The 26,043-nt window shown below is 42.4% G+C and overlaps 1 protein-coding gene across 3 annotated transcripts; it reads right to left on the bottom strand.

The window, feature by feature from the left end:
* Positions 1–4,558: 4,558 nt before the first annotated feature.
* On the bottom strand, positions 4,559–25,688 carry ZNF350 (zinc finger protein 350). Of its 3 annotated transcripts, none has more exons than XM_037991412.2 (6): positions 24,265–25,688; positions 19,470–19,557; positions 15,268–15,459; positions 9,311–9,437; positions 8,885–8,980; positions 4,559–6,428 (listed from the first exon to the last, which is right to left on the bottom strand). In XM_037991412.2, the coding sequence occupies exons 3-6, from the start codon at positions 15,280–15,282 to the stop codon at positions 5,065–5,067; spliced, it is 1,602 nt and encodes a 533-aa protein (XP_037847340.1). In that variant the 5' UTR covers positions 15,283–15,459; positions 19,470–19,557; positions 24,265–25,688; the 3' UTR covers positions 4,559–5,064. The 3 variants fall into 3 exon arrangements, with proteins under 3 accessions (XP_037847340.1, XP_037847341.1, XP_037847344.1); XM_037991413.2 differs by lacking the exon at positions 24,265–25,688 and adding an exon at positions 21,319–21,654; XM_037991416.2 differs by lacking the exons at positions 19,470–19,557; positions 24,265–25,688 and adding an exon at positions 15,567–15,958.
* Positions 25,689–26,043: the final 355 nt, after the last annotated feature.

The following is a 26,043-nucleotide window of genomic DNA, read 5'->3' as shown; positions in this document are numbered from 1 at the left end:
TATTTAGAAATTCATTTGGGGCATACTTATAAGAGGGGAATTGTTGAGACAGAGGTTGATATCTGTTCCACTTAAGTAGGTTCTGCCAAACAGTTCTCCAAAATGCCTGTGCCAATTTTAACGCCCATCAGCAGCACATGGAATTCCTGGCACATGTTTGCCAAAACTTGGTATTTCCTGCCATTTTAATTTTAGACTTCTAGTTGGCATATGATGGCACCAGGTGGTGGTGTTATTTGAAGTTTCATGATTACTGAGGACATCAAAACTTTCCTCATAGTTACTACTCACTGGACAATTTCCATTTTTTTGTTTCTGATGTAATGTTTTCCCTATACTTCATTATATTATGTGATATGTGTTCTTTATGCTACATACAACTCTTCCTATGCTCCCCGCTATGTGTACGCGCGCGTGTGTGTTTGTGTGTGTGTGTGTGATGGCGGCCAACTCTTATTTAATGTTCTAATTTGTCATTTCACCCATATCATCAATGTGTTTCATACTGTTTATAAAACATCCTCAGATTCTAAGACCATAGCAAATATTTCATTTTGTAATTCTCAAAATTGCATTATCTGGTTGTAAATTTCAATCAGCAATCCATTAGTATTGGTTTGTTGAATGGCATGGGTAGTGAATGAGGCTGTTTCTTTTCTTACATATTACTAGCAAAATCACTGTATTCTGAAAATGTTGAATTACGCTTTTTTTTTTCCATTTGCTCTCACTTGTGGGGAAAAGAAAGAGAGATCAGACTGTTACTGTGTCTATGTAGAAAGAAGTAGACATAAGAAACTCCATTTTGTTCTGTACTACAGAAAATTTTCTGCCTTGAGATGCTGTTAATCTGTAACCTAACCCCAACCTTGTGCTTGCAGAGACATGTGCTCTGTTGACTTAAGGTTTAATGGATTTAGGGCTGTGCAGGATGTGCTTTGATAAAAATGTGTTTGAAGGCAGTATGGTTTGTAAAAGTCTACCCCCTCTCTGAGATGGTAGAGAGTAATCAGTTAATACTGAGGGAACTCAGAGACCAGTGCTGGCGCAGGTCCTCTACATGCTGAGCGCCGGTCCCCTGGACCCACTTTTCTTTCTCTATACTTTGTCTCTGTGACTTATTTCTCTTCTCAGTCTCTCGTCCCACCTGATGAGAAACACCCACAGGTGTGGAAGGGCTGGCCCCCTTCATCTGGTGCCCAACGTGGGGCCTTTCTCTAGGGTGAAATTCGCTAGAGCGTGGTCATTGAGGACAAGTCGACAAGAGATTCCCAAGTACATCCACAGTCAGCCTTGCGGTAAGCTTGTGCGCTCGGAAGAACCCAGGGTAAAAATAGGACAAACTGATAGTAAATATGCCTCTTATCTCAGCTTAATTAAAATTCTTTTAAGAAGAGGGGGAGGTAGAGTCTCTACAGAAAATCTAATCACGCTATCTCAAATGATAGAACAATTCTGCCCATGGTTTTCAGAACAGGGAACTTTAGATCTAAAAGATTGGGACAAAATTGGCAAAGAATAAAAAAAGCAAGTCGGGAGGGTAAAATTGTCACACTTACAGTATGGAATGATTGGGCCATTATTAAAGTACCTTTAGAATAGTTTCAAACAGGAGAAGACAGCATTTCAGTTTCTGATGCCCCTGAAAGCTGTGTAATAGATTGTGAGGAAGAGGCAGGGACAGAATCCTGGAAAGGAACAGAAAGTTTACGTTGTAAATATGTAGCAGAGTCTGTAATGGCTCGGTCAACACAAAATGTTGACTACAATCAATTACAGGAGGTAATATACCCTGAAACATTAAAATTAGAAGAAAAAGGTCCAGAATTAGCGGGTCCATCAGAGTCTAAACCACGAAGACCAACTCCTCTTCCAGCAGTTCAGATGCCTGTAACATTACAACCTCAAATGCAGGTTAGACAAGTCCAAACCCCAAGAGAATATCAAATAGAGAAAGATAGAGTCTCTGTCACGGCAATGCCAATCCAAATACAGTATCCACAATAACAGTCGGTAGAAAATAAGACCCAACTGCCGGTAGCCTATCAATACTGTCTGCCAGCTGAACTTCAGTATCGGCTGCCCCCAGAAAATCAGTATGGACAGCCAGGAATGCTTCCAGCACCACAGGGCAGGGCTCTGCAGCCTCAGCCGCCCACTATGAGACTTAATCCTGTATCACCACCTAGTGGACAGGGTAGTGCATTATATAAGATTATTGACAAGGCAAGAAAACAAGGAGATATTGAGGTTCCCAGTAATATTATAGTAATATTAGGTACAACCTGGAGAAGGGGCCCAAGAGGGAGAGCCTCCCCTAGCTGAGGCCACATATGAGTCATTTTCTATGAAAATGCTCAAAGATATGAAAGAGGGAGTAAAGCATATGGAACCAACTCCCCTTATATGAGGACATTATTAGATTCCATTGCTCGTGGACATAGACTCATTCCTTATGATTGGGAGATTCTGGCGAAATCATCACTCTCACCCTCTCAATTTTTACAATTTAAGACTTGGAAGATTGATGGGGCACAAGAACAGGTCTGAAGAAATAGGGCTGCCAATCCTCCAGTTAACATAGATGCAGATCAACTATTAGGAACAGGTCAAAATTGGAGCACTATTAATCAACAAGCAATAATGCAAGATGAGGTCACTGAGCAAGTTAGAGCTATCTGCCTTACAGCCTGGGAAAAAACCCAAGACCCAGGAACTACCTGCCCCTCATTCAATAAAATAAGACAAGGCTCTAAAGAGCCCTACCCTGATTTTGTGGCAAGGCTCCAAGATGCTGCTCAAAAGTCAATTACGGATGAGAATGCCTGTAAGGTCATAGTGGAGTTGATGGCATAAGAAAATGCCAATCCTGAGTGTCACTCAGCCATTAAGCCATTAAAAGAAAAGGTCCCAGCAGGATCAGATGTAATCTCAGAGTACATAAAAGCCTGTGATGGAATTGGAGGAGCTATGCATAAAGCTAAACTTATAGCTCAAGCAATAACGGGAGTTGTTTTAGGAGGACAAGTTAGAACATTTGGGGGAAAATGTTATAATTGTGGTCCAATTGGTCATCTAAAACAGAATTGCCCAGTCTCAAATGAACAAAATATAACAACTCAAGCTACTACAACAAAGAAAGAGCCACCTGGCCTATGCCCAAGATGTAAAAAAGGAAAACACTGGCTAATCAACGTTGTAATAAATTTGATAAAAATGGGCAACTGTTGTTGGGAAAGGAGAAGAGGGGCCAACTTCAGGCCCCACAACAAACTGGGGCATTCCCAATTCAGCCCTTTGTTCCTCAGGGTTTTCAGGGACAACACACCCCACTGGGAAGCGACGGTTGTAGTGAGCTGAGATCGTGCCACTGCATTCCATCCTGGGCGACAGAGCAAGGCTCCATCTCAAAAAAAAAAACAAAAACAAAACAAAAGTTACCTAGTAACCCAGGATTTCTGTTGAATTCTGAGCTAGCCACAACAAGGCAAATTTTCATTTCTTTTCCTATGCGCAGCACTTACTGTAACTTGGAAGTGTATCCATATGGGATGAAGGTTAAAAAAACCGGATAAAGAAGGCCAAGAGATCTACTCCCAGAAAAGTGAGAACGATGAAGATAAATCATGATCTCAAAAAAAAAAATCACGTCTCAGTTCAGCAGGTCACAGAGAAGCCAGGATCTTTCAAATGGTAACTTTAGCAAGGGATAGGTCTTACGGACAAATAAAAGGGTCATCTCTAAGACATCCCAAAAGAAACCCACCTCCCCCCATCTGTTACAGTCTCATCCATTCTCAGAGACTAAGATTTTCCTCCTCCTTTGTGTTCTACTTATTCTAAGGGTCCTTTTCCTTTTCTGCTCTGCCCCTTTTATATTTGGCTAAGTCTCTAATCACACAAAAGTTGTGAGTGACAATTCCATTCTTTACAACTGTCATTTCCTTCAATGACAAAACACACTTATCTTTCCAAATCATTCTCTCTCCAAATCAATATATAGTTTTTGATTTTCTATGTGTTGGGAAATATTAAATCATGCAAAGCAGCCTCTCCAGCACAACTTTCTGGGATGCTGGAAATGATGACAAAGAGTCCCCATTGTCTCAAAGTTCTGTTCACTCTGCTGTCCAGTTTGGTAGCAGCTATTCACATACAGCTCTTGAGCAGTGAGGGAACTGAATTTTTAAATTTTGTGTTCAGTTTCTTTAATTCTAAAATTTAAGTAGCCACAAAAATTAGCAGGGAATTTGTAATATCTTGGAGAGATAGGACCTGAGAATAAAAAACAAAACAAAACAAAATCTCATTTTTGTACTCAGGTGCTTAAGTACCATTAACAGTAGTCCTTCTGCTACTCCTTGAACAACAAATTATCATGTCCCCTGGACACAGTTACTCCATGTCCATTTCACCTAATGTAGATATTTGCATCCCTTGACTAGATTAGCTGAGTGTAATGATACTACTTAAAATTAACCCCGCAAACTCTCCGGGAGACCACAAACTTTTTCTTCTTTGACCTCAGCTCCTGGAACAGGACAGGGTACAAAGGATATAATTTTAAAATATTTGTTTAATGAAACAAAATCACTAGTTTCACAGATCCCTCTGCATAATATAGTTCTGAAAGTTTTTGGTCCTGGTTTTCAATTAATCCTTCACACTGGTCTAAGGAAACTGAATTGACACAAATGCGTCCCACATTCCACCATTCCAGTATCAGCCCTTTCCCACCAACTGCCCCTTATGGGGTTTTTCAGTCACTGCAACACCCCTGATACCAATTTTTTCATCTCTTAAAAATTCACAGTACTTCATTTCCTCCACTTCGAAGTACTTGGGCTTCCTTTACTCATTTATTTGACACAATAGAGCAATTGCTGTGTATGTGTTTAGGCTAACATCAGATTTTGCCTGTGCATCACAGCATACATTTAAATAGGATGAGTTTATCAGGCTTTCTCTGCCTTATACATTTTCTCTCAGTGTATGCTTTTCAGCCACATAATGAAATACAAATTTTTGCTCCACCCTTTTCCCACATAGATCTGAGTTCTCTTCCTATGGGTTTTCTGTAACATAAAATAAGACATAATTGATCACGGAAGGCACAACCACATTCACCGCATTCACAAGGTTTCTGTCCTGTGCAAATCCTCTATCATCTCCTGAGGCTGCACATCTGACCACTGGCTGTCCCACAAGGACTATGTTCCTGTTTGTGAGGAGGCCGCTGATGTTTAGTGATGTCTGAGGGGCCACGGAAGGCACTTGTGTAGTCACCCCGTTAGCGGAGTTTTTCTCCTGCATGACATCACTGGTGTGTAATATGCTGTGCCTCTCTGCAGGAGGATTTTCCACCTTGACTGCATCTTGTTTCTCCCTCGTGTGTATTCTCTTATGCTTAACCAGGCACGACATATACGCAAATGCTTTCCCACACTCGTTGCAGCCATAGGGTCTCTCTCCTGTATGAGTCCTTTGATGGACAATGAGCTTTTGCTTTGTGCTAAAGGCTTTCCCACATTCACTACATTCAAAGGGTTTCTCTCCTGTGTGAATTCTTTGATGTTTAATGAGACCTGACTTCTGAGAACAGGATTTTCCACATTCACTGCACACAAAGGGCGTCTTTCCCGTGTGAAATCTCTGATGTGCTATGAGGCAAGTCTTCTGAATGAAGCCTTTTCCACATTCACTGCATATATAAGGTTTCTCACCTGTATGAATTCGCTGGTGTACAATGAGATTTCCTTTCTGGATGAAGCCTTTTCCACATTCACTGCATATATAGGGTTTCTCTCCGGTATGTGTTTTCTGATGTATGTTGAGCCGTGATTTCTTGAGAAAGGCTTTGCCACATTCAGGGCATTCATAAGGTTTTTCTCCTGTATGAGTTCGCTGATGTTCAGTGAGCATGAACTTTCTGGAGAAGGCTTTCTCACACAGACTACATCTGTGGGGTTTCTCTCCTGTATGCATTACCTGGTGATCAGTTAGCCAAGACTTCTTGATGAAGGCTTTCCCACATTCACTGCATACATGATGCTTCTCCAATTTTCGTGTTTTCTGATGCTTGGGATTGATGAATTGGGACTTAGTGCTGATGAGTTTTTGACTTGCAGGGAATTTAATTGCAGTATGAAGTCGTTCATGGTTAGCATGAAGAAAGGAGTCCCCATTTCCAGTAAACTCACAAGAGTTCTTTATTTCATAGCCTTTGCTCTTATTAACTAAAGTTAAATTTGATTTCAAACTTTTTCCACGTAAGTCAAATATATCATGATTTTGCCCTAACAGAAACTGACTTTTGCTGCAATGAACGATATTTTCAAATGCATCATGTTCATGACATTGTTTCCTTCTGTTCACTAGGCTTTCACTATGCAAGCGCTTCAGCACATGATCATCAACTTTCCAGATTTCTAGAAAGAAAAGAACAAAGATTTCCATCATTTTGATTTGAGGTAAAAGTCTGTTCTGGTTTTTTTTTTTGGTTTTCTTTTGTTTTTTTGTTTTAGATGGAGTTTCACTCTGTTGCCCAGACTGGAGTGCAATGCTGCAATCTCAGCTCACTGCAACTTCCGCTTCCCGGGTTCAAGCGACTGTTCTGCCTTAGCCTCCCAAGTAGCTGGGATTACAGGTGCCTGCTACCACGCCTGGCTAATTTTTGTAGTTTTAGTACAGACGGGGTTTCACCATGTTGGCCAGGTTGGTCTCAAACTCCTGACCTCACGTGAGCCATTGTGCCCGGACAAAGTATTTTTTTTTTTTTTTGAGTCGGGGAGATGGAGTCTCACTCTGTCGCCCATGCTGGAGTGCAGTGGCACAATTCCGGCTCATGACCAAACTTGTTTTGTTTTGTTTTTTTTGCGGGGGAGATGGAGTCTCACTCTGTCGCCGAGGCTGGAGTGCAGTGGCACAATCCCGGCTCACAGCCTAAGTACTTTTTTTTTTTTTGCGGGGGGCAGGGCAGAGATGGAGTCTCACTCTGTTGCCCAGGCTGGAGTGTAGTGGCACAATCCCAGCTCACTGCAACCTTGGAAGCGATTCTCCTGCCTCAGCCTTCCATGTGGCTGGGATTATAGGCATGTGCCACCACGCCCAGCTAATTTCGTATATTTAGTACAGACGGGGTTTCACCATGTTAGCAAAGTTGATCCCAAACTCCCGACCTCAGGTGATCTGCCCGCTTTGGTCTCCCAAAGTGCTGGGATTACAGGTATGAGCTGCTGCACCCGGCCCCAAAGTATTTTTTTTTTAATGCCTTGATGTGAGGTGTCTCTTTAGTAATAACCATATGACCTGAGTGTAAATAAAACTACATGTTTAATGTTCCTTGCACATTGGCAAAAAATAATAGAATAGACAAACTAAAAGGTGAAAGCAGTTAGCATAAAAACAAGGTTAGATCACTAATAACGAATAAAGACAGATTTGGCTGCATTCTAAATGTGCCTTGCAAAACAAAGACCTTAAAAATACAAGCAATTCACTGTGACCAGCAGACCAGAGGTTGGAGGGCCATTTCATCCAAAGAACAGATCCATCCATTCCACATCCTCTTACTGAATGATCACCATGTACCAGGTACGGTGCTAGTGTTGGGGATAGGCATGAGAATCATTTGAACCCAAGAGGTGGAGGTTGCTATGAGCCAAGATCACACCATTGCACTCCAGCCTGGGCACACAGTGAGACTCTGTCTCAAAAAATAAATAAATAAAAATAAATAATAATAAGTAATTTTTAAGGGAATGAGTCAGGGAAGTAATCATATGTGTGGAACACACCGGGGAGGGTTTAGGAAAGAAGATGGAAATCTCTTTGTGAGCAGGATGGTATTGTATCACAGAGATCACTGAAACGAGAACTTTGACGGGTAACATGGTTTACTGGGACTTAGTGGCATCAGAATATGACGGGGAAAAAAACAAAAGCAAATTATTAAACACAGAAAGGAATCAAGTGGAAGTAGGGCAGGAGTTATGACCTGGTTTAAGCTGGCCTTGGGAATGTGGGATGTTTAAAAAAATGACTTTTTTACTTAGAGATTCATCATGACTAGCAGATAACTTTAAAGAAGAGAGCTCTTCGGACAGGTAATGCCTGGATGGCCAAGATTCAGGATGTACAGAACAAACGAGAACACAAACTTAACGGGTTTTCTTGGAGGAAAGATGATTCTAGTTCTTTGCAGTTACTAGGAACTCAGGGGAGAGTTGCCATCAAATAAATTACACAGAACTAAAATCTGTGTTAGGTAACAACCGGGAGATGTCAGTTTGGGACTCTCCTCCAGGGAATGGAAGGCACTTAACTTACTCGAATGAAGGAAACTTTGAAGAGTGAAGGGCACAGATGAGAAAATGGAAAACGGGGCCTTTGGAGAACCTAAGAATAAGGAAAAAGAGAAGCCAAGGAAGCCAACGCACAGTGAAAGCCCAGTTTACCCTGAGGAAGCCACTGTCACATCCAACACAGCAGAGGTGTTAGGAGGGGAGGTCAGCATTAGTCAAGGGGCATGAAGGGGCAGGAATTCGAGAAGGTTCCTCTCTGGAGAGAGGCCTGGAAGGTGGAATTTCATAACAAGAGAGGTGGAAGGACATGAAGAAGGGAAATACTTGAAATCCGAGGAAGAAGAAAATTATGCAGGCAAACAAAAAATATGTAAATAAAATAAAGAATCAGATCTCTGAAGAGATAAAGGGATTTTTTTTTTAGCTCTAAATTCCTACAAAGAAAAACAGGTCTCACACTGGGAGAGAGATGAGTAGAGGAACTGTTTACATATCCTCAAACCCCCTTCACAGCTGTGTTGCCTTCTCTGACTGACTTAGAATGTGACTTCCACAGCCTTCTGCCTTGTGGGTTCTCTCACCTGAACAGGCTCCACTGTGGATTCCATCTTCTATTGTCCACGGTGGTTCTCCTTGTTCCAACTTGAAGAATACATCCGGTTTGCTGGCTTGATACCCTGTTCATGGGAAATGATAGAGGACTTAGACATATCAAATTGGGCTGGCAATGTCAAGAGGAAGAACGCTACACTTCAGGAAACTTGAGTTTCTTAAAATATGGAAAGTTTAGTTTCATATCTGAAACTATGAAAGTTTAGTTTCATATCTGTAACATCAAGGTTTTTCTCTCACAAGAGGGTAGATTACACCATCTTGTGTGGGAGCAAGAGAAGGATCTGAGAATCTAACACTTCAGAGTACTGCAGGCATTCCAAAGAGGTAAGTATCTGAGAAAGGAAGGCCACTGACTGGGCACCCTCTGAGTGACACAGGGCAGCTGTCCTCACCCACTGCCACCAGGTTGCTGTAGTTCTCCAACATCACGTCCCGGTACAGGTCCTTCTGAGCAGGGCCCAGGAGCTGCCACTCCTCCCAGGTGAAGTCCACAGCCACATCCTCCAGTGTTACGGATTCCTGTAATAACAGTCCTGTTTAATAAAGTGATGTCTTTTTGATGATATAGAAGAAATGCTAAAGTTTTTCTGCTCATTTCCACTCTACAGGCTGTGTGTTTATACCAAATAGCTGTTGTTTTTTTAAAAAAATACATTGTGGAAGAAGTAAAGTCCTAATATAATATTATGTCATTGTATATTCAATTATCCTCCATTCACCCACGTGGGGAAAAGAAAGAGAAATCAGACTGTTACTGTGTCTATGTAGAAAGAAGTAGACATAAGGAACTCCATTTTGTTCTGTACTAAGAGAAATTCTTCTGCCTTGAGATGCTGTTAATCTGTAATCCTAGCCCCAACCCTGTGCTCGCAGAGACATGTGCTGTGTTGACTCAGGGTTTAATGGATTTAGGGTTGTGCAGGATGTGCTTTGTTAAAAAAGTGCTTGAAGGCAGTATGCTTGGTAAAAGTCATGCCATTCTCTCATCTCAAGTACCCAGGGACACAATACACTGTGGAAGGCTGCAGGGACCTCTGTCCAGGAAAGCCAGGTATTGTCCAAGGTTTCTCCCCATGTGATAGCCTGAGATATGGTCTCCTGGGAAGGGAAAGACCTGACCGTCCCCCAGCCCAACATCCATAAAGGGTCTGGGCTGAGGAGGATGAGTGAAAGAGGAAGCCCTGTTTGCAATTGAGATAAGAGGAAGGCATCTGTCTCCTGCTCGTTGCTGGGCAATGGAATGTCTTGGTATAAAACCCAATTGTGTGTTCTATTTACTGAGATAGGAGAAAACTGCCTTAGGGCTGGAGGTGAGAAATGCTGGCGGCAATACTGCTCTTTACTGCACCGAGATGTTTGTGTAAAGTCAAACATAAATCTGGCCTACATGCACATCAAGGCACAGCACCTTTCCTTAAACTTATTTATGACACAGAGATCTTTGCTCACATGTTTTCCTGCTGACCCTCTCCCCACTATTACCCTATTGTCCAGCCACATCCCTCTCTCCGAGATGGTAGAGATAGTGATCAACAAATACTGAGGGAACTTAGAGACCAGGGCCAGGCGCAGGTCCTCCGTATGCTGAGCACTGGTCCCCTGGGCCCACTTTTCTTTCTCTATACTTTGTCTCTGTGTCTTATTTCTTTTCTCAGTCTCTCCTCCCACCTGATGAGAAATGCCCACAGGTGTGGAGGGGCAGGCCACCCCTTCATCCCAATTGGAAGTTTCTATAAAGTGTGGAAGTTAAATCTTGCTAACCTAAAAACAACATATTTACACATTTTATATATGTAAATATATATGAATACATGTACATATATTTGTTTACATAGATGCAGACAAAAGACATATATACAGTCGTCCTTTAGTGTCTGTAGGGTATGGGTTCCAGGACCTCCTGAGGATGCTCAAGTGTCTGATATAAAATGGCACAGTATTGGTCAGGCACAGTAGATCACACCTGTAATCCCAGCACTTTGGGAGGCCAAGGCAGGAGGGTCACCTGAGTCCAGGAGTTCAAGACCAGCCTGGGCAACATGAGACCCCGTCTGTACAAAAAATTAAAAAATTAACTAGGTGCAGTGGTGAGTGCCTGTGGTCCCAGCTACTTGGGAGGCTGAGGCAGGAGGCTCATTTGAGTCCAGGAGTTAGAGACTACAGTGAGTTATGATCATACAGAACTTCAGCCTGAGCAACAGAAAAAGACTCTGTCTCTAATAAAATAAAATAAAATGGAAGAGTACTTGCAGATTTGCATGTGACCCATGCACATCCTCCTACATACTTTTTTTTTTTTTTTTTTAAACAGAGACTCACTCTCTCCCAGGCTGGGGTGCAGTGGCATAATCTCAGCTCACTACAACCTCCGCCTCCCAGGAGCAGGCAATTCTTCTGCCTCAGTCTCCCAAGTAGCTGGGACTACAGGTTGTGCCACTACACCTGGCTAATTTTTGTTTTTTGTTTTGAGATGGAGTTTTGCTCCTGTTGCCCAGGCTGGAGTGCAATGGTATGATCTCAGCTCACTGCAACCTCTGCCTCCCAGGTTCAAGCGATTCTCCTGCCTCAGCCTCCCAAGTAGCTAGGATTACAGGCGCCTGCCACCACACCCAGCTAATTTTTTGTATTTTTAGTAGAGACGGGATTTCACTATGTTGGCAAGGCTGGTCTCAAACTCCTGACCTCAGACGATCCACCCGCCTCAGCCTCCCAAAGTGCTGGAGTTACAGGAGTGAGCCACCACACCCAGCCCCATATACTTTAAATTATCTTTAGATTACTTATAATATCTAATACAATGTAAATGCTATGTTAACAGTTGTTATACTGTATTGTTTAGGGAATCATGAAAATAAAAAGTCTGTGTGTGCTCAGTTCAGGTGCTTTAAAAAATATATATTTTCAATCCTCAGTTGGTTGAATCCATGATGTGGAAGTCATGGATATGGAGGGCCAACAATATATCACAAATCCAGGCCTCCTATTTTTCTGATGGACTAATTATAAATTGAGGGTTCCCATGACCTTCTCCTTGACTTTGATAATTTTCAAGGAGAAGGAGAAAATCAAGTAATGGAGAAACAATATCCAAAGATGTAACACTGAAAATTTTTCAGAACTGATTAAACACTCCAAACTTCAAACTCAAGAAATCCAACAACCAAGAAGTCTACATGTAGACACAACAGATCGAAACTAAGTTACACCAGATACAAAGAGGAGACTATAAAAGCATCCAGAGACCAAAGACAGGTTACCTACAAAGGAGACAAAATTTTCTGACAGTTGACTGCTCCAGATAAGTTATTATAGCCAATAAATATCGGAACAATAAGTGTTAAGGTCCTAACCTCTTGAACAACACAGCCCAACCCTGAAGAACATTTGGGACTCAAAGGCATGGCTGGCAAGGGACCTACCGCCCTGTAATAGTGACAATTAAGACTGTTTATCAATGAATTGTCAATCTCCTGTCTCAGGATGCCTTTAAAGAATACTGCTGGGTAGAAAATTGAGTCATTGAAGACCCAGGGAACAGCAGAAGGTATACTCTACACTCATTTTATTATAGAGGCCAGTGAACACACTTGATAGATGATATAAGTACTTAATCCTGGTTGGTTTACCCATTCTAAATTATTTATGTGAGATATCTACCTATTTGGTAAAAAGTAAAGTGACAGTCCTACCTCAATCCACACTCAAAAATAATTTACTATATGACAGATCTATGGCAGGCAGATGGCTCAATGAACTCCAGCCTCCCAGTGTTCACACCTTTATGTAGCTCCCACTTGCAGGAAGCCAAAGGCCCGTGGGACGTGACCAACTCAGCATTCCACTGGAGGCTACATGATCAAACAGCAAACTGTTTATCATGAATGCAGGATGTGAGCAAACTCATGATTGCTCCTACAGACAGAAGGTTTTCTGGAGGCAATCACACCCTGGAGCTGAGGTTATCTACTGCAACATCTAACGAATGCAGTCTTGTGAGTCTACTCTGGACTGAGCAGCTGACCCCTTCTTCCACTGCACCCCACTCAACTATCTCTTTTGCCTAAAAATACGGAGGGCTGTGTAAAGCTCAGAGTCCTTGTCCACTAGAGGCAAGGTACCCCCTGACCCCTTCTTCCAAATATACTCTTTTATCTCTTGTCTTTTATTCCTGTGTTTGCCACTCTTTGTTCCGTCCCCCTAGGTCCATGCAGGTTACAAGTGGCGCCCAAACAGGGACAGAATTGGGTGCTCTACACCCTCTCCTTGAGCATGGACTGGCCTAGTGACTTACCTCTAATCAGAAGAATATGGCAAAGGCATTGGAATCTCACTTCCTTAATTAAGCTATACGTGTTTAAAACAATTATTCAATGATAATTGTTAAAGCACAGTAAGGAAGACTTTATTCAGGGCCATTATGATAGGCATATAGACAAATGTAATGGGATTTTGCAGTGGTAGAGGGTGACTGAACTCAACTCTAAATACAGCAAAAGCAAGTGGGAATTTACAGCCAAGGAGCAGAGTGAGGGTCAGTAATACAAAATTACCAAGAGGGCCAGGTGCAATGGCTTATGCCTGTAATCCCAGCACTTTGGGAGGCCAAGGCAGGAGGATTGCTTGAGCCCAGGAGTTCAAGAGCAGCCTAGGCAACACAATAAGACCCCATCTCTATAAAAAAAAAAAAAAAAAAAAAAAAAAAAAAAAGAAGAGGAGGAGGAGGAGGAGAAGGAGGAAGAAGGAAGAAGAAGGAGGAAAAGAAGAAAGGAAGAAAGAAAAAAGCAGAAAAGTAAAAGTAAAAAATAAAAAAACATAGTCAACCCAATCCTACCCACCCCCACCCACACACACAAAGTATGTTTATGATCTTTTATCATTTTTCTTTTTTTTTTTGAGACGGAGTCTTGCTCTGTCGCCCGGGCTAGAGTGCAGTGGCCGGATCTCAGCTCACTGCAAGCTCCGCCTCCCGGGTTTACGCCATTCTCCTGCCTCAGCCTCCTGAGTAGCTGGGACTACAGGTGCCCGCCACCTTGCCGGCTAGTTTTTTGTATTTTTTAAGTAGAGATGGGGTTTCACCGTGTTAGCCAGGATGGTCTCGATCTCCTGACCTCGTGATCTGCCCATCTCGGCCTCCCAGAGTGCTGGGATTACAGGCTTGAGCCACCGCGCCTGGCCTCTTTTATCATTTTTCAAATTAAATACTTGATTCTCTCCTAACCCCCAATGGTAACAAATGCATTTTTTTCCAAGTTATCACTATAAACTGATGGAATTTTATACAATGAATGTTCTTCCATCATTTGCAATCATTCGTCTTTTTTTTTTTTTTTTTTTTTTTTTTTTTTTTTTTTTTTTGAGACGGAGTCTTGCTCTGTAGCCCGGGCTGGACTGCAGTGGCCAGATCTCAGCTCACTGCAAGCTTCGCCTCCCGGGTTTATGCCATTCTCCTGCCTCAGCCTCCGGAGTAGCTGGGACTACAGGCGCCCGCCACCTCCCCCGGCTAGTTTTTTGTATTTTTAGTAGAGACGGGGTTTCACCGTGTTAGCCAGGATGGTCTCGATCTCCTGACCTCGTGATCCGCCCGTCTCGGCCTCCCAAAGTGCTGGGATTACAGGCTTGAGCCACCGCGCCCGGCTGCAATCATTCGTCTTTGGATGTTCAAAGTATAGCACCTTAGGCCAATGAAGAGTCCCTTCAAGTTGGCTGCTATGTTCTTTGAAATATGATTCTATCATGTAAAAAAAATATATATATATATATATATCATAATAGATACATATGTTTATGTCTACAGATTCATATATACTCATGCTTTTGTTAATACATACATAGATCCACACACAGATACAGTGACAGGAAGTAAATATTACCAACCATTTACAGAAGGGGATTAGGAAGAAAATATATGAAAAGGGAACTTTTTCTTTCTTTCTTTTCTTCAATTTTATTAAACAGAGTCAGAGTCTCACTAGATTGCTCAGGCTGGTCTCAAACTCCTGAGAAAGCCTGAGATATGGTCTTGTGGGAAGGGAAAGACCTGACCGTCCTTCAGCCCGACACCCATAAAGGGTCTGTGCTGAGGAGGATGAGTGAAAGAGGAAGGCCTGTTTGCAATTGGGATGAGAGGAAGGCATCTGTCTCCTGCTCGTCCCTGGGAATGGAATGTCTCAGTGTAAAACCCAATCGTACATTCTATTTACTTAGATAGGAGAAAACCACCTTATGGCTGGAGGTGAGACATGCTGGCGGCAATACTGCTCTTTACTGCACAGAGATGTTTGTGTAAAGTGGCTTCTACAAATCTATTATGGAACAAAGGAAAGAATAAAACAAACCATAAGTCAGTTACCTGGGCCTGGATCATTTTCTTCTGTTCTTGGAAAACAGCATTCAACTGGGATGGTCTGTCTTTGTATCTTCTGGACTTCTCTTCAGAAGTCTCAGTCTTCAATCAAGTGTGCCCCTAGAAATGGTGATACCCAAATCCACTTCCTCCCTCTTCGGGTGATGCTTTTTCTCCTGAGGGGTAAGAACCTGTGGGCTGAAGAACAAATTCAATGTAAGTGGTACATTTTCTCTGGGCCCAGATACTGTCACTGCTTCTCGGCACTCATCTTAAAACAATGCCCCCAATATAGTTAACTATACCTTTATTTGGAGCCCCAGAAGATTTTATCCCTCTGGCCAATAATGTCGAGGATGCTTATTGTGGTGGAAGTATGCCTTTCCTCTGTGATATTTCTGTGAAAGGACTGGGAAGGCATGCAGGAAATAAGACCCACCATAGCACCACGCCTCAGGAGCTGGTGAACTCTCAGGCAGATTAGCTTTAGAAAAGAGACAGTCAGCAAAGAGAGGAGCTGGTCTTTGTTTTCGTTTAAATCACGTGTGTTCACACACCTCTTCAAAAGTCTTTGTACATACACCCTGTGAGGACATGTACTTCAGTTTGAAAGCCAATGTACTGGGCAGATCATAAGCATTGTCATAGAAACAGTAGTGACAATATTTTAGGAGGTTTAAAGACATAAATAGCTAAAATACACAATAACTTACTGGATAAACTAGGTGGTAAATGAGGTTGATGTGCTCTAAGGTTTCTGTAGAATGGAAAAGTCCTAATTAGCAGAAGAATATGACAAAGGTTGCCCACTACATGTAATCTCTAGTGTTACAATTAAAACTAGTAAGTCCAGCCACAGCGGCTCACGCCTGTAATCTCAGCACTTTGGGAGGCCGAGGCGGGCGGATCACCTGACATCAGGAGTTTGAGACCAGCCTGGCCAACATGGTGAAACCCCATCTCTACTAAAAATACAGGCATTCCGGAAGCTGAGGCAGGAGAATCACTTGAACCTTTAAGGGTTTGGGAGCACAACTACACAGGAAATCTATCTATCCCAACCCATAGCCTCTAACAGACCTACCCGTGTAGTACAAATTAAAGGAAAGAAATTTTCTGACTACTTGTATGGATGGTAAGACTCCAGCAGAAAGACACTGCAAGTGTTGGAGGAAGAGGAAAGTTTATCGGAAAGTGTTATGGAAATCCCCAGAAGATGGACAATAGAAAGTCCCGGTGGATTTACTGACATAGGGATGAGCGTATGCTTGTGTTTTACAGGAGATGGACAAGCCATGTGGTGCCTTCAAGGTGCGTGCGACCATGGAATGGAAGACTGGAGGAACCCAGGGTGGCCAACCACGGGCCCGGTCCCTCCGGTATGAGCCATGAGTCAGCTGAGCCTGAGTGCAAAGATGGAGAGAAGGCCGACCAGAGTCACGATGACATCAACCCCCATAACCTAGGGACAACTCAAGAAAACCACGCAGGAAGCTAAGAAACTACTGGAGCGTCAGGGACAGGCAAAAACCCCTGATTCCACGTTCTTGGCCATGCTAGCCATAATGTCCTGTGCAGTATGTTTTCCCTGTGCACAGGCAAAAACATATTGGGCATATGTTCCCATCCCCCAGTAGTACGGCCTGTACTTTGGAACTCACTCCTGAGATCACGATCAGGGAGCGTGGGCTCCAGGACCCCTCACTCCCTCTGACATAGAACATTTAGACTCTCAGAACAATGTCATTAATTACACCGCTCCACTGGAAGGACTCCCTTTGTGTATCACCATAAAGACGTCGCTCAGCCACAGCTGTCTTACAATTCAAGCTCAAACATGGTTGAGTCACTATGGAAAAATCATGCACTTATTAAGTCTTAGTTGGGTTAATGTAACTGGTGTGCTGACCAACCATTCCCCGTCCAATCGCCCTAATTGTGCTGATTATACATAATGGATTCTATTCAATAGTTCCTACCCCACTCCGTGGACCCAGCGTCTTGGTCCACGGACTAGTAAACAATCTATGCTAAACTGGAGACATTGTGGATTGGGGACCTAAAAGTCAATTAGATGGAAAAAGTGAAAGTCAGAAATCATGGCACAAACTTCACTGGCATTGGTGGCAAGCTTTTAATGCTTCTTCTTTATACAACACCAGGATCCAATTCCAGTCAGCCACTCAGATTGCTTGGCATGGAGCAGGCGTTAGCCCACCTCTTCCTCAGTCCAACATCTGGATTGGAACTCTAATAATAGCAGTAGTAAGCGACACAGTCTTAATGTTGCATTTGTAAGGAATATCACCAGTCAATTTACAGTTAGTGTTTTTAATCCTTATGTCTTTTTGGCAGCTAAGAAGCACCAGCTCCAGGTAAACAACACCCAATTGACCTGTAAAGCTTGTCAGTTATGTCACTGCATTAATCGTAGCACATTGCGAACACATAATATCTCTACATTGATGATTTTAGGTCGCATCCCTGGGCTATGGATTCCTGTTCATCTGTCGGAGCCGTGGGCTGCCACACCTGCTTTGCATTTTGTGAGACTAACTCAGCTTACTCATTGTGTCCATAGAGCCTTAGGCATGATAATTTTTGCTATTGTTTCCTTGGTCACCCTAATAACTTCTGCTGTGATATCTTCTGTAGCTTGCATAATTCTATTCAAAAAGCTCAGTATGTGGAGAACTGGACATGCATAGCCGACCAAGCACGGCTACTTCAGAATAAAATTAGCATTGAGTTACAAACTGAAGTGGCAATGTTGAAATTCACGGTTCTGTGGTTAGGGGAACAAGTACAAAGCTTGCAGTTGCAGCAATTGCGTCATCATTTTAATCACACTCATATTTGTGTAACCAACTTAGAATACAACCAAAGTGAGTATCCATGGGACCTTGTGAAAGCCCATTTGCAGGGAGCTTTCACATCCAACCTCACCTTTGATATTGGTGAATTACAAAACAAAATTCTTCATTTAAATAGGCAAACTCAAGAATTTCAGCCTTCTTTAGAAGACTGGACTGAATTCCATCCAGCAAGGCCTGGAGAGCCTCAACCCTCGGACCTATCTAAAGTACCACAGTAACATCTTACATGTAGTTCTTGGAATAGTGTTGTTTTGTCTGTCTTCTGTTTATAGTCTGTAAAATCGGATGGACCGCCAATCGGAGAATGAGAGTTGCCCAGCCTGGCCTTACATTCTTTCAATTAATACATAAACAGAAAGGGGGCTATGCAGGGAGCCAAACGCCCCTGGGACATGACCAACTCAGCATTCCACTGGAGGCTATATGATCAAACAGCAACGGTTTTTCATGAATGAAGGATGTGAGCAAATTCACAACTGTTCCTGCGGACTGCTCCCACCACTGCTCCCACCGACAGAAGGTTTGCTGGAGGTAATCACTCCCTGGCACCGAGGTTATCTACTGTAACATCTAGAGAATGCAGTCTTGCAAGCCTACTCCGGACTGAGCAGCTGACCCCTTCTTTCACCCCCACCTCCCACCCTTCTCACTATGTCTTTTGCCTAATAAATATGGAGGGCTGTGTAAAGCTCAGGGCCCCTGTCCACTAGAGGCAAGGTGACCCTTGATCCCTTCTTCAAAATATACTCTTTTGTCTCTTGTCTTTATTCCTGCGTTTGCCCCCGCTTTGTTCAGTCCCATAGGTCCATGTGGGTTACAGCCCACCACCACACCTGGCTAATTTTTGTATTTTTAGTAGAGACGGGGTTTCACCATCTTGGTCAGGCTGGCCTTGAACTCCTGACGTCATGATACACCCGCCTTGGCCTCCCCACATGCAGTTATTATAGTTGATACGTCTGAAACAAAATGATATGGGAAGTCTGAGAATAAAAGGTTGGAGACAATATGTCACAGAGAGAGTAACGAAAGATAATCTGTTATAACTATATCTTAGACAAAACTGACCAGAAATCCTAAAGAATTATCAGAGAGAAAGAGAAACAATGCTCACTGAAAAGAGGTGCGATTTGGCTCTTCATTCATAGAAATACTTCACATCTATACCCCTAACAACAGTCTTGAAATGTATACAGCAAAAAATAGAACCAAAAACAAGAAATAGAAAATTCAGACTAAAAGAAGACTTTAACAGACCTCTCCTAGTAACTGACAGAACAAACAGACCATCAACAAACAAAATAAAATTTATAAATGAGAAAGAAATGAAACCTTTTATCTGAGGAATGTGACTCCCTTTAAATTATCAGGTCTAGAGAGGCATTAAAATGTGACAGCAGTCTTTCTGATATGGGTTCCCCTGAAAAAAAAAAAGAAAAGAAAAAATTAAAAACTAAAAAAAAAAAATTTAATGTGACAACAGTCACATCTCATTTCCCCCTCAAGCTAAATAATTATCTCTTAAAGCCACCTGTATGTAGGCTCTAGACGAACTCACACCAAGTAGCCATAAAATGCCATTCACTGGAAATGATAACTCATAAAACCCCATAGTTAACAATGTATAGCCAATCACTAATTGATGTTATTTCTGTAAACCAATGAGAATTCTTGCCAAACAACTTTATGTCAGCTCACGGTTTGTTCCCTTTTGCCTTTAAAACTTGCTTGTAACAAAATCCTAACAGAGCACTTACCAAGGCAACCTGAAAGTATTTTCCCAGGCAGCTGTCCTCATTTCGGCTCAAGTAAACTCTTTAAAATTATATTTTGTGCAGTTTCCTCTTTTAGGTTGACATAAACAATATCATATAGAAGAACTCGAATATATTTTTAAAATTAGAAATACTGAGATAAATTTTAACAGTTTTAAATAAATTCAAAGATGTATTATAAAGATGGGCTGGAAAACAAAGCATTTTTAAAATGTCAAGTCTCCCAAATCTACAGATTCAACGAAATCACAGTCAAAATCCCAAACTGATAATGAATAGTTTAAATAGCTATAAACTTTTTTTTTAAGTTTGAAAAAAAAAGAAGACTTGCCATATCAGTTATAAGGACTTATAAGGTACTTTAATTAGGACAGCAAAATATTAGTACAATAAAGGACAAATAGGACAAAGGAACAGAATAAAATCCTTATAAGTGGAATTAACCACATAGAGACTCAATGACAATGACAGCACCACAGAGAAGTGATAAAGGCTGTCTTTTCAATAAATAGAACTGAGGGTGCTGTGGCTTGTGCTTGCAATCCTAGCACTTTGGGAGGCTGAGACAGGTGTGGGGGAAAGAAACAGAGATCAGACTGTTACTGTGTCTATGTAGAAAGAGGAAGACATAAGAAACTCCATTTTAATCTGTACTAAGAAAAATTCTTCTGCCTTGAGATACTGTTAATCTGTAACCCTAGCCCCAACCCTGAGCTTGCAGAAACATGCTGTATTGACTTAAGGTTTAATGAATTTAGGGCTGTGCAGGATGTGCTTTGTTAAAAATGTGTTTGCAGGCAGTATGCTTGGTAAAAGTCATCGCCATTCTCCAGTCTTGAGTACTCAGGGACACAATACACTGCGGAAGGCCGCAGGGACCTCTGCCCAAAAAAGCCTGCGTATTGTCCAAGGTTTCCCCCCACTGAGACAGCTTGACATATGGCCTTGTGGGAAGTGCAAGACCTGACCGTCCCCCCAGCCCAACACCCGTAAAGGGTCTGTGCTGAGGAGGATTCGTAAAAGAGGAAGGCCTCTTTACAGTTAAAATAAGAGAAAGGCATCTGTCTCCTGCTCCTCCCTGGGAATGGGATGTCTCAGTGTAAAATCTGATCGTACATTCTATTTACTAAGATCGGAGAAAACCACCTTATGACTAAAGGTGAAACATACTGTCAGCAATACTACTCTTTACTACACTAAGATGTTTGTGTAAAGTAAAACATAAATCTGGGCTACGTACACAACAAGACACAACACCTTTCCTTAAACTTATTTATAACACAGAGTCCTTTACTCACATGTTTTCCTACTGACCCTCTCCCCACCATTACCCTATAGTCCTGCCACATTCCCCTCACAAAGATGGTAAAAATAGTGATCAATAAATACTAAGAAAACTCAGAGACCTGTGCCGGTGCAGGTCCTCTGTATACTGAACACCGGTGCCCTGGGTCCACTTTTCTTCCTCTATACTTTGTCTCTGTGTCGTATTTCTTTTCTCAGTCTCCACAGGTGTGGAGGGGCAGGCTCCCTTCAGGCAGGTGGATCACTTCAGGCCAGAGTTCAAGACCAGCCTGGCCATCATGGTGAAACCCCGGCACTACTAAAAATACAAAAAGTAGCCAGGCAAGGTGGCACATGCTGGTAATCCCAGCTACTCGGGAGGCTGTGGCACAAGAATCACTTGAGCCCGGAAGGTGGAGGTTGCAGCTGAGCCAAGATCGCACCACTACACTCCAGCCTGGGCGACAAGAGCAAGACTCTATCAAAAAAAAAAAAAAAAAAAAAAAAAAATCAATAAATGGTACTGGGGATGGGGACAGAAGGTTAAACTACCCCTCACAACATACACAAAAACCATTTAGGATCAACTGTCAATTTCAACGGTAGAAACATATCAATAAAGCTTTAAAGAAGATTAATTTAGGAGAATCTCTCAATGTTATTAAGGTATGGCCAGATATTTTAAACAGGTCACATAAAGCACCCTATAAAGCAAACTCTGTTCTGCTAGGGGAACAACCACTTTAGAAAACAGTTTGACACTTATTTTGACTGAGGTTATACACACCCTATGAAGCAGCAATTTTATTCTGAGGCGTGCATCTAGGTATATACCTCTGCCTCCCCCAAATGAGAGCACATATGAACCAAAGGACATTTACACAAATTTTCATAGATGCATTATTCAAAATAATACAAGCTTTAGGCAATACAAATGTAATTAATAATAGAAAAAAACCTGCTATATTTTACATAATGGAATGTGATAGAAAACCTATTATACTTTTGGCTCAGCCTGCAAGAATGCTTTTTATATTTTTAAAGGACTGTAAAACAAAAAGCAAATTAGCATATGCAAGAGACCATATGTAGCCTGCAAGCCCTAAAATATTTACTGTAAATTTGCCTGATTGCTGTCATTGAGCAAAGAAAATATACTCAGATGCAACAGGAAAGACCCTCACCAATAATGAGCAAAAGAAGGCTGACACAAAAAAAGAATGATGTACAATTCCATTGATATATAGAGTTTAAAACAGGCAAAACTGTATTAACTACAGTGATAAATAATGATTAATTACATAAAGAAAAGCCTAAAATACTTTTCGGTGTGAGGATGGAAAAAGGCTCACAGAACACCACTGGTGTGCTAACCATATTCTATTTCTTGACCTGGGCAATGATTGCTTCTACATATATTGCCTCCATGATAATTAAATTGTACATTTAAAATATATAAATCTAGAAAAATTAACAAAGTAAAGGAAGAGATCAACGATACCAAACACTTTACCTCCAGGAAAAGTGTTAACTCCAGACAATATAACTGGTGAATGTCCACTAACACTCTATTTTCCTACTTCGTAATGGAAAGTTGAGCCAATGCATTAAGATAAGAATGAATTACAAGCATTACAAAGTAAGACAGAAAATTAAGGTTATTTTCAGGCGATATCATCACCAACATGGAAAACGAGATTCAAGAAATTACATATTTAAAAAAGAAAATGCTCCCTCAGAAACTCCCAGTCAGATTTCCGCATATATAGTTGCCTAGAATTGCACCATATGCCTAAGCTCATGTCCATGTCAAACCTATCACTAGCAATGGCAACTGGAATCACCAAGATTGGCTAAGACCAACCAGGTCTTACTAAGAAACTGGGATTTGGGTCACCTAGCCACGGGGATGAATACTTCACGAAATGGAGATTCTGATAAGAAAGTGTGAATATAAGACAGGCAAGCACCACTGTCACTATATATTAAGAAGTGAAGGCCGGGTGCGGTGGCTCACGCCTGTAATCTCAGCACTTTGGAAGGTCGAGGCGGGCGGATCACCGGAGGTCAGGAGTTCGAGACCAGCCTGGCCAACGTGGTAAAACCCCGTCTCTACTAAAAATACAAAACTAGCCGGGCGTGGTGGCGTGCGCCTGTAATCCCAGCTATTTGGGAGGCTGAGGCAGGAGAATCGCTTGAACCCGGGAGGCAGCAGTTGCAGTGAGCCGAGATTGTGCCATTGCACTCCAGCCTGGGAGACAAAAGTGAAACTCCGTCTCAAAAATAACATAACATAACATAACATAACATAACATAACATAACATAACATAAAAAATAAAAGAAGTGAATGCAGAAGTTGGCAACATTTTCGATTTTGCCGGCCATGAGGTCTCTGTCACAACTCAACGCTGCCTTTGCAGTCATAGACAATATATAATCGGAGGGTATGACTGAACTTGACCTCCCAATCTGTAAATAGCCACTTCAAGGATCAGAACAGTAGATATATGGTTTCGAACTAATGCTGGGGGCTGTGTCGCCTTTTGCCCCAGTAACCAAGGTTCGAACCTCAACCCAGAACCCAGGGCTCCAAAGCCTTGAAAGCTTCAGCCCTCACAAGCCTTTGTACCACAGACGCTGGCCCCATGCCTCTTACTCATCCGAACCACAGACCAGACACTCTCCAGTGAAGGACATCCTCCCCGACTCCAACATCACTGAGTCCCAAATTAAATCCTGAACCCGAAGCAGACGCCCCATCGATCCGAAGCGCCACCTTCATCCTTTACAAGCAGAGTGATCCATAACTTGACAGTTAGGACACGGTCGTTGATCATCACAGACCCTTAGTCATTGTATTCACACCAAAGGGACGCGGCCCACAGACAGGGGGATCACAGACTCCCACCAGGTATCTCCCAAATGCCTGCACCCCGGCGCTCCCCAGTCTTCCTGCGAAACACTACGTGGTCCAGGATACAACACGTCCTCAGACCTTCCAAACCTTCCACTGAGACAAAACCTGAACTGAGACAAAAAACTTTCAGAGACAAAACCACACACTGACCTCTATTTTCTCCTGATCCACAAGAAAGGCCTCAACGTTACACTTCCGTAAACTGCTTCTACTTCTGGAGTCCTCGCACAGGTTTATGGTCCACCTACGGCGGCCGAGGAGAACCTAAAATATTAAAAGAGCAAGGACAACCGCATTTACGGCGTTTCCTAGGCTGTAATATGGCCGCGCCCACAGCTGTGGCTCCATGACGGCAGCCATGTTTGAAAATCAGACGTACAGAGGCAACGGCAGGTTTTTGAGCCAGCAGCCAGGGAAGATGAGAAGTCACTGAAATCGCCTCGTTTCCTGGCACTTAAAGTCTTGCGAAAAGGGGCAGATTTTCAGAGACTCAAGCTTTATCAGGCAAATATGGGGCAAGCTAAATTTCCTTTAGCGCTTTGCCATCCACTTTGTTAAATTAAAAAAAAAAAGGAGGGGTTTTGAAAAAGACAAGTAACAGTGCAGCCAAGTGTAGGTATCCCAGAGAATGAATTGGAAATGGAAAAGGTAACATATCAGGTAGAAAGGGAAAAGGCAACACATCAGGTAGGCAGACACCCACAGGAAAGCGTCTGGCAAAAAACGGCTTGCAGGAAGCAGTTTTTGAGAACAGAAAAATAGCAAGTATTTGGGGTTGGGGGTGAAGAAAGAAAAAATAATTGTAATTTTCTTGAGGCAGAGTCTTGCTCTGTCCTCAGGCTGGAGTTCAATGGCAAGATCTCGGCTCACTGCAACCTCTGCCTTCCCGTTCACACGATTCTCCCGCGTCAGCCTCCCGAGTAGCTGGGACTACAGGCACGCGCCACCACGCCCGGCTAATTTTTGTATTTTTAGTAGAGACGGGGTTTCACCATGTTGGCCATGATGGTCTCGATCTCCTGACCTCGTGATCTGCGTGCCTCGGCCTCCCAAAGTGCTGGGATTACAGGCATAAGCCACCACACCTGGCCTCGAAAACATAATTATTATTTAAAGAAGAAGAAGAAGAGGAAGAGGAAGAGGAAGAAGAAGGAAGAAGAAAGAAGAGGAAGAAGAAAGAAAGGAAGAAAGGAAGAAGAAAGAAGAAAAGAAAGAAGAGATTTCGAGAAGGAGTTATGATGTGAGCCTGGCCATGACAGACTAAAGGAAAAGAGGAGGCACCTGAGTTATGATTGGGGTTGGGCCTCCTAGGAAGGCCACTTTTAGTAAAGGTGCCAATGGGAAGAGCAGAACCAGAATTGAGAGTATAAAAATATTAAGAGCTTTTTGACAAAAGTGCCAAGACAATTCAATAAGGATAGTCTTTTCAGCAAGTGGCACTGGGATGACTGGATATCCACATGCAGAAAAATGAGTTAAGACCCTTAAACCATACACAAAAGTTAACTTAAAATAGGTCACTGATCTAAGTTTAAGAGGTAAAAGTATAAAACTTAGAGAAAAAAAAGGGAGATAATCTTCATGGACGTGGGTTAATTCTGAGACGAGAGTAAAGGATGAGCCATAAAACGAAATAAAATTAATAAAGTAGACTTAATTTTTTTTTAAGTTTGTGCTTCTAAACACAACATTGAAGAAAGTGAGGTGGGGCACGGTGGCTCACACCTGTAATTCCAGCACTTTGGGAAGCCGAGGCAGGCGGATCATGTGAGGTCAGGAGTTCAAGACCAGCCTGGCCAACATGGCGAAACCCGTCTCTACTAAAAATACAAAAATTACCCGGATGCGGTGGCATGCGCCTGTTATTCCAGTTACTCGGGAGCCTGAGGCAGGAGAATTGCTTGAACCGGGGAGGTGGAGGTTTCAGCG

This window comes from Chlorocebus sabaeus, chromosome 6, assembly GCF_047675955.1.
Source record: "Chlorocebus sabaeus isolate Y175 chromosome 6, mChlSab1.0.hap1, whole genome shotgun sequence".
NCBI classification, from domain to species: domain Eukaryota; kingdom Metazoa; phylum Chordata; class Mammalia; order Primates; family Cercopithecidae; genus Chlorocebus; species Chlorocebus sabaeus.
Note: the sequence above shows the minus strand (reverse complement) of the source record. Positions and strands in the feature narration are given on the sequence as shown.